The sequence below is a fragment of the Triticum dicoccoides genome, chromosome 5A (genome assembly GCF_002162155.2).
Source record: "Triticum dicoccoides isolate Atlit2015 ecotype Zavitan chromosome 5A, WEW_v2.0, whole genome shotgun sequence".
NCBI lineage: Eukaryota > Viridiplantae > Streptophyta > Magnoliopsida > Poales > Poaceae > Triticum > Triticum dicoccoides.
The window spans coordinates 372,345,252-372,353,342 of NC_041388.1; the positions used below are offsets into that span (position 1 = coordinate 372,345,252).

General features: G+C 39.3%; 1 protein-coding gene and 1 pseudogene across 1 annotated transcript; both read left to right on the plus strand.

Annotated features, from left to right (window-relative positions):
• Positions 1-312: 312 nt before the first annotated feature.
• Positions 313-7,024, plus strand: LOC119301583 (aldehyde dehydrogenase family 7 member A1-like). Its single transcript, XM_037578575.1, has 14 exons — positions 313-668; positions 764-850; positions 1,372-1,503; positions 2,064-2,136; positions 2,712-2,734; positions 2,807-2,870; positions 3,252-3,297; positions 3,914-4,094; positions 4,370-4,546; positions 4,628-4,792; positions 4,951-5,091; positions 5,199-5,296; positions 5,827-5,976; positions 6,612-7,024. The coding sequence occupies exons 1-14, from the start codon at positions 531-533 to the stop codon at positions 6,664-6,666; spliced, it is 1,530 nt and encodes a 509-aa protein (XP_037434472.1). The 5' UTR covers positions 313-530; the 3' UTR covers positions 6,667-7,024.
• Positions 7,025-7,049: 25 nt separating this feature from the next.
• On the plus strand, positions 7,050-7,128 carry LOC119304451 (annotated as a pseudogene).
• The last annotated feature ends 963 nt before the right edge of the window (positions 7,129-8,091 follow it).

Consider the following 8,091-nt stretch of genomic DNA (forward strand, 5'->3'; position numbering starts at 1 on the left):
GATCAGTTGGATCTGCCCTTTGGGTCTTTTTATATTGATATAGATATAGATAGATATAGATATTAATTGCACGTTAAACACGTTGAACGCTCGCCATTGGAACAGTCTAGGTTGTTGGATTGACTTAGTTTGATGACTTTGGATCTTTTTATATTGGTATAGATAAATAAATACTAATATTTTTTTAGTGGAACATCGTTTTTCTTTCCAACAAGGGAAAAAAACTTGTTGACGTGCAAAGCTGAAAAGTTAAAACCTTTTCGTCCTCACTGATCAACCTCACGCTCTCGGTTTCCTTTCGTCTCGTCCCGTTCCGCCGTCCCGTGCCGGACCGCCCCACCCACCACCTCCACCTCCCACTCCGGAGCAGTTCACAGTCTCCACTCCACCTCCCACCTATAAGTTTCCTCATCGCCACCATTCCTCGTCCCGTTCTCAGTTCCTCACTCCCCCCCCTTCCGCAATCCCCTCGCTTCGCACGGCGAAGCAGCCAGAGCCAGAGCCCGCCTTCCAGAACCAGCCCGCCCGCCATGGCGAGCTTCGCGAGGCAGGAGCACCAGTTCCTCGCCGAGCTCGGCCTCGCGCCGCGCAACCCGGGCTCCTTCGCCTGCGGCGCCTGGGGCGGCTCGGGCCCCGTCGTCACCACCACCAACCCTAGCAACAACGAGGTGCCTCTCTGATCCGCTCGATTTCGTCTGGATTTTTGGGGACTCGCTGTGTTCTCGGCGGATTTTGAGTGATTTTGTGTGTGTCTGTGTTTCAGGTCATTGCTGAGGTCGTCGAGGCGTCCATGGACGACTACGAGAAGGGGATGAGCGCCTGCTTCGACGCCGCCAAGACCTGGATGGCTGTAAGTTCCACGGATCGAAATGCCCGCTAGCCTCGCAGCAATTTGGCCCCCATGACGATGTGCTAGTAGTATGCTGCTGCTGTGCTTTCCCCGTTACCCCCAAATGTTGGCGATTCTAGTCCCTTGCAGCTTTTTAGTTTTCAGGAAGTTTGTAGTATTACCAGTGACTGTTCACGATTTGGTAGACGCTTTATGGGCTCTCATTTTGATCGGAGAACAGGATAATGAAGCATAATATGCGAGTTTGCTAGCTAATCAAGTGTCACTACTAAAATGCTAAGACAATTGAGTACGACATTTGTTTTCACACTGCAATTTCAGAGGCCATCCAATTGTTTGGATTTATCAGTGTTTTGCTAAATGCCTGCCTATGTACTGAAGGTCAGCAGTGCTGTGACCAAGTGAAATCCCATATATTCATGGAGCACTGCTGACTTATTAGATTTTTTGGTCTATCAAATAATTTAGTGATATCATTATGTTACTAAATTTGTACTTATATGGTATACCAACATGTCCAGGTTCCGGCACCAAAACGAGGAGAAATTGTTAGGCAGATTGGTGATGCACTGAGAGCAAAGCTTCATCACCTTGGCAGACTTCTCTCACTCGAGATGGGGAAAATTCTCCCTGAAGGAATTGGGGAGGTTCAGGTAAAAAAAATATGATGAATACCTTGGAATTAGACACACAAATTTAAGATAGAGAGTTCTTGAAACAGGGTGGTGGGGGGTTTCAGATACGTGGGAAGTAAGAACCACCCACACCTCCCACTATCTGAGCTAGGCTCAATTCCTAACGAGGTTCAGGTTGGAGCATAATTGCTGCTAGGCCATCAATAGAAGCCTCAGATGATGAATTTATCTGTTTCAGAACACATGTTTATGTTCCTGTTTAGGAAATTAGTTACTTATTACTCCCTAACAACTGCATTATCATTATGGTACCATTGCATTGTCTGCTGAAAAGGCAACCTAGCCAATTAGTACAACATACGCATGACATGAAGCAGTATCGGAACAGGGAGTGGTTTCTTGTTGTTATCTTTCTTCATCTCTAGATTAATCAACCTTGTGCCAAACTGCCAACAAACTATGTGCTCTAAGGTTGTATCTTCTAATTGAGAGAGTGAATGATCATATAAGCATAAATGCAATGCACCATTGGTTTTCCTACTCTGCACATTATGTCATCAACACAACAATTTTTGCAGGAAATTATTGACATGTGTGATTATGCTGTGGGGCTAAGTCGTCAGCTAAATGGATCCATCATACCATCTGAACGTAAGACCATTTTCTTTTAATCATATTATATTCTGATGATAGGTTCAAAGCAAGGATGCAACATAATCAGTAATGAGATGTGCCCTTTTTACCATATTTGTTGCAACTGGTTGAGAGAAATTAAAAGATTTTTGTATTTCATACTATATCTCTAATAATGTATCTGCCTTAGTTGTCTGATGGAAAAAAGTATTTCAGTTGGAATCAGTAAGTTCATAATTTATTGCAATCTTACACTAATATGAGTGATTGACTTGTTAATGCGGATTGCTGTTCTGTACAAGCTTATGTACCCTGACATGTTGCATTACATTCTGTATGATATTCACACAGTAAAGGATCATGGTAAAATATTCACTGATTTGCTTGGTCAAGGTTTTAGAGAAACCTGCCAAATTTTCAGCATTGCCTCTGATTTTGTTATAGAAAAGATTGTGTACTGGTTGAGTTGTCTATTGTAGAGAAATCTTTCTTTGCAATTCTTCGAATCAATTGTAAATGCACCAGTGCACACAGTTTGAAGAGAACATTGAAAGTTTGCTATTGCTAATGCCGCCTTCTGTATATCTTTACAGGCCCAAACCATATGATGATGGAGGTAAGTGGAACCAGTATCACATTCCCAGGTATCATCATGGGACATGCTAATGACTAATCCTTATCCGAATAGGTCTGGAATCCTCTTGGAGTTGTTGGTGTCATCACTGCATTCAATTTCCCTTGCGCCGTGCTGGGTAAGTCAACCACTTAGATAATTCTTGCATTGCACCCTTTTGGAATGTGACTACAATGTCAATCCACGTAGTTCACTGTATCTACACGTGGTGTTTACATGCTCTTGTTATCTGGAATGTATAACTGACAAGAGTTCAACAATCGAATGGTAATTTGTACAATTCATCTTGTTTTCCTGCACCCACCGATGGTTATTGCTGTAATCATCAAGGTGACAATTTAAATGTTCACTCTACTGCTATATACAATACATGTATGCCATATGTATTGCTCATTTTCAAACGTTATGTTGCTCTCAACCTTTACCATGTACTCAGTTTCATTTACTTCGTTTAAAACTGCATGCAAATTATGGTAATCTTCCTTTTGTCATGTTCTAGGTTGGAATGCTTGCATTGCTTTGGTGTGCGGCAACTGTGTTGTCTGGTAAGACCGTAAGAATGGTTTACCTTTTACTAATTTTTAACACTGTTCCTCATTCATATTGGTAAATGGTTTACTTGGCTTACATGATGGCAGATGTTGTATTTTTTAATTTATCTTAACTTTATATAGTTTGTTGTATGTAAAAAATATGTAGAAGTCCATGCAACCTTGGCATGTATCCAGTATCCTTGTGTTCATTGTTGTGACTTGACCTAGTTGTCTGCTTCATAGAATGGAAACAAAGTCCTGCCCTGGATAAACTGAACATACTATTTGTGGCAAATGCAACATGTGACATGCTTATAGGTTTGTCGCGGATGGAGGAAAAGTTTGGCAGAGAAGCTGAATGATAAATACTACTTATTTTTTATTGAACAAGATAAATAGTTATAACAGGCAGAAAAAAAGGTGAATCTGGGTTCTTCAGCATATGTATCAATAGATCAATGATATGCTGATGCAAGAACACTAGCATGCTAAACTGATTGTTGTTTTGTTTGTTCAGTACATCCCAGATCTCACCTAGTGGTTTTATTTTCTTCAGTGGTAGCATGTTCTGTCAATCTCTCAAAGACTGGTACAATTTCTTTCTTTAACCATGTTCCAATTATTACAGGAAGGGCGCTCCAACTACTCCATTGATCACTATCGCAATGACTAAAATAGTGGCTAGTGTATTTGAAAAGAACAACTTGCCAAGTGCAATCTTCACAGCTTTTTGTGGGGGTGCTGAAATTGGCCAAGCAATTGCTCTTGACACAAGGATACCTTTGGTTTCATTCACAGGAAGTACAAAGGTACTGAACATCTGTTCAGCTCTACCCTCATGTTCTACATCTTGCTTCCTAGATTTCGCTCCTGATCTAAATGCACTAGCCACTATGAGAATGCCCTGATCTAAATCTATTTTGATCTTGCAATATCATTAGATTTCCTGCGTTAGTATTTTGTGTATGTTGTTTGAGGTCCATTTTCTTGTGGGAGGCCCTTGGAGCACTTGCTAATTATGTACTCCATTTACGTAGCCGTGCAGATCTATTATAAAATTTGAAACAATGATTATTCAATGCAGGTAGGTCAAATGGTTCAGCAACAGGTTAGCGCGAGATTTGGTAAATGCCTTCTTGAACTTAGTGGGAACAACGCCATTATTGTCATGGATGATGCAGACATTCCACTAGCTGTGCGTTCTGTTCTGTTTGCTGCTGTTGGCACAGCAGGACAGCGATGCACTACATGTCGTAGGCTGGTATGATAAAAACAATATTTCTTCATTTGTCTTATGGTAGTTATTTGAGTGGTCTAAGTGCATTTTTCTTTGTTAATACAGCTTCTTCACGAAAGCATATATCAAACATTTCTTGATCAACTTGTTGAGGTTTATAAACAAGTCCGTATTGGGGATCCTATGGAAAAGGGCACCTTGCTGGGACCACTGCACACTACTACATCAAAGGAAAGCTTTTTGAAAGGCATCCAAACTATCAAATCCCAGGTGAAAATTTATATAACTTTCAGATACAGCAACAGTAATTTTACAGTAGAATCTACTTCCATCATAATCTCTCAGTAGCAAAATCTATTAGAAAATATCATTTATTATTTAGCATGAAGTTCAAATAATCTAATTTGACTACATGCTAAATCATTCAGGGAGGAAAAATCCTTTTAGGAGGATCTGCTATTGAATCAGAAGGGAACTTTGTTCAGCCAACAATTGTGGAAATTTCACCTGATGCGCCAGTTGTGAGGGAAGAATTGTTTGGTCCTGTCCTTTATGCCATGAAATTTCTGGTAGTAAACTTGTGTGTTATTCACCTGCTCTATGTGGCATTGATTGTATGCCGTTGTCTTATGTCATTTTCATAAGTATACACATCCTGGTTACAATTATCCTGCAGACACTGAAGGAAGCAATTGAAATCAACAATTCTGTTCCTCAAGGATTGAGCAGTTCTATATTTACAAGGAAACCAGATGCTATTTTCAAGTGGATTGGGTAAGCTTTGGTTCAATAACCCAGAGAGCTGTACTGTTACCTTTTTTTTTGGCATCTGAACATCCATTCGGACAGTTGGTATGATTGTACTGGCACATCAGTCGCACTGTGATCTTACCTTTGTCGCACTGACTTTGTTTTCTAAAGGTCTAAAGTTGGACACTTTGTGATCATCATTTTTCCTGTCCAGCAAATTAAACCAATTTTAAGATTCAACTAAAGGTTTTAGTATTTTTCAGTATATTATATATACACTGTGCATTTTTTTCCTTTTTTAGTTGATTATTCATGTTCATTGACACTTCAAGAGTCATCTATTGAAATGATACTCATAAGATAACAACTCTACTAGAGCTATATGTGCTAGAAGTTTATCTTTTGTAAATTGTATTTTAAAACAATTGATCCACCTGCGAAGACAGTTACATCTGGTTGTATGTACCCCACTGGCTTATCTTGATGGCTGACACATCCGAGACACAATTATTAGTAAACCAGTAGTGATTGTTCTTATTCTCCTTGATATGCAGGCCTCATGGCAGTGATTGTGGTATAGTGAATGTAAACATACCCACTAATGGTGCTGAAATTGGTGGAGCTTTTGGTGGAGAAAAAGCAACCGGTGGTGGGCGAGAAGCTGGAAGTGATTCTTGGAAGCAGTACATGAGGAGGGCCACTTGGTAAGTAGGCAAATCTTTTCTGGGAATTACAAATGGTACAACCAATACTTAATTTTGCTTTCCTCTAAGTTGTCATTTGAAGCTTATTAACTTGGACCAGCTGTATGCTAAAATGATGCAACCAAGCCTTTAATGAATAATGTACATGCTCATTGCCATCAGTTCCCAAGTTTTAGACTAATAAAGTTGCATCATTGAGATTCTAGTTTGTTATAACAAGCATAGGAATATGCCTTGTTGGAGCATAGTGGACAAACATAGGAACATCATTGAGACTCTAGTATGTAGTTAGTATTGTTCTCTTCCTGTGGAGCTGGTGCAAGCCCGTAAAATTGAAGCTCCTGTCTTGTTACTAGGGAGAAATATTTTTACGTAACCAAGCTCTAGTGACTGCTAGCTACCACTAGCAACCTCATGTTACTTTGATTCTGAAATGGGACTTTTACCAAGCTTCTCATTGGTTTGACATTGTAAATGCATTTTTTATTTGTATTTGGGACAGAAACAAGCAAGACCGATTGGTTACTATTGCTTTTTTGTTATAGTTTGACCTCAACTATCCAGTATGCTAAAGCTCATGTATCAAGGTTTTGCAATTGTTTTCATTTACTGATGTTGGTTACAAATATTTGCAGTACAATCAACTATGGAAGCGAGCTGCCTCTAGCACAGGGAATTAACTTTGGCTAGTTTGGTGCTGAAGGACTGCCAGTGAAACGTCGTGCTGCAGCATGGGGATTGGGGATAATGTGTTGAGATATCTGGAGCGTGCAGCCATCATCTTCAGGAAATTCTCTGTGTCGATCATTGCACCCAAATTGCGACGCTGCTGCTGAGTACATATAATAAGAGATGTGTTGATCTCATGTATGCATTGTTCATGCCTTTTGGCATGTTTAGCCATCTGTGCCCTGGACCTAGTCTATTAATAAACTGGAAAAATAGCATATCTTCCGGTGAGAGTAACATTTTACGCATGCTACCTTGAGATCGGACTGCTCGAAATAAAAGGAGATCGTAGCCTTCAGGCCGTTGTGCAAAACGTTAAGATCTTGATGAATGTCCGTCAATCTATACCTTTCTCGGCCTTTTGGCTAAGATCAAGTGTAGTATATGTTTCCCTAAAAAAAGAAAGAATGTCCATCAACCTCTCAAAAAGAAGTCCTGAAGTAAAACTTGCCTGGTCACACAACGTATGTTGTGTTTTTCTGCATAAAAATGAACCTGATGAACTTCTTTACTCTCATTTTATATTCATCAGCATCCTGGTTTGTTTCAGGGGCCCATTAGTCCAGTCCACAGAAAATTTGCTTGTAGGGTCCTTTTTTGGTTTAAAGAAATGAACACGTCGAAATTCCTATGTTACATTATGATTAAATAGGATTAATTCCTGGCAAGGGGTTAGACCATTTTGATAAAAATAATTACACCACAATTAGGGCTATGATTACTCCCACTCTGTTAACATGTTGCTGATAACCACCAGGGCTATTACACATAACCCAAATGAGTGCTTAAAATGTGGGTTAGTGATTTTGACAGGCATGCATTAGCTTTGGCTGGAGATTTAACCCTTCTAGAAAAATCTGATTTTTTTAGGAAATCATAAACTGTCTTTCAAGCAGACTGTTAAAATTTATCTTATATAGTCAGAAGACTACGAAAGTCTGAAGCTTCAAACTTTGGTTGAAAACTGAAATGCTCTAGAATATCTGGAACAAGTTCCAGAATCGTAAATGGTCTACTGAGTGGGTTTATTGAAACTTCAACCCAAACTAACCAATTATTCAGTCAAAAAACTATTCAAGTGTCCGTTTGGGTTATTTCAACAGAGTCATAATTGTTCCTATCTTAGAATGCAATGACATGTCCAAATATTGGTGGTTTTCAGTAAAATACTTCCTCCTGTCCTTTTTAATTCGCATATAAGATTTACAGTCAAACCTCGTGAACTTTGACCAAATTTATAGAAAAAATACCAACATTAAGAATGTGAAATTAACATCATTAGATGCGTCATGACTTTAGTTTTCATATTGTATAAATTTAACATTGTATATGTTAATATTTTTTCATATAAATATGGTCAACTTTACGAAGTTTGACTTCAGGCAA

Bases quoted from the DNA above. Each gene is read 5' to 3' on its own strand.
- LOC119301583 (XM_037578575.1), top strand. From the start codon at position 531: ATGGCGAGCTTCGCGAGGCAGGAGCACCAGTTCCTCGCCGAGCTCGGC. The intron at 2,735-2,806 runs GTAAGTGGAACC...TTATCCGAATAG, and splicing joins CAAACCATATGATGATGGAG to GTCTGGAATCCTCTTGGAGT. The intron at 2,871-3,251 runs GTAAGTCAACCA...GTCATGTTCTAG, and splicing joins TTTCCCTTGCGCCGTGCTGG to GTTGGAATGCTTGCATTGCT.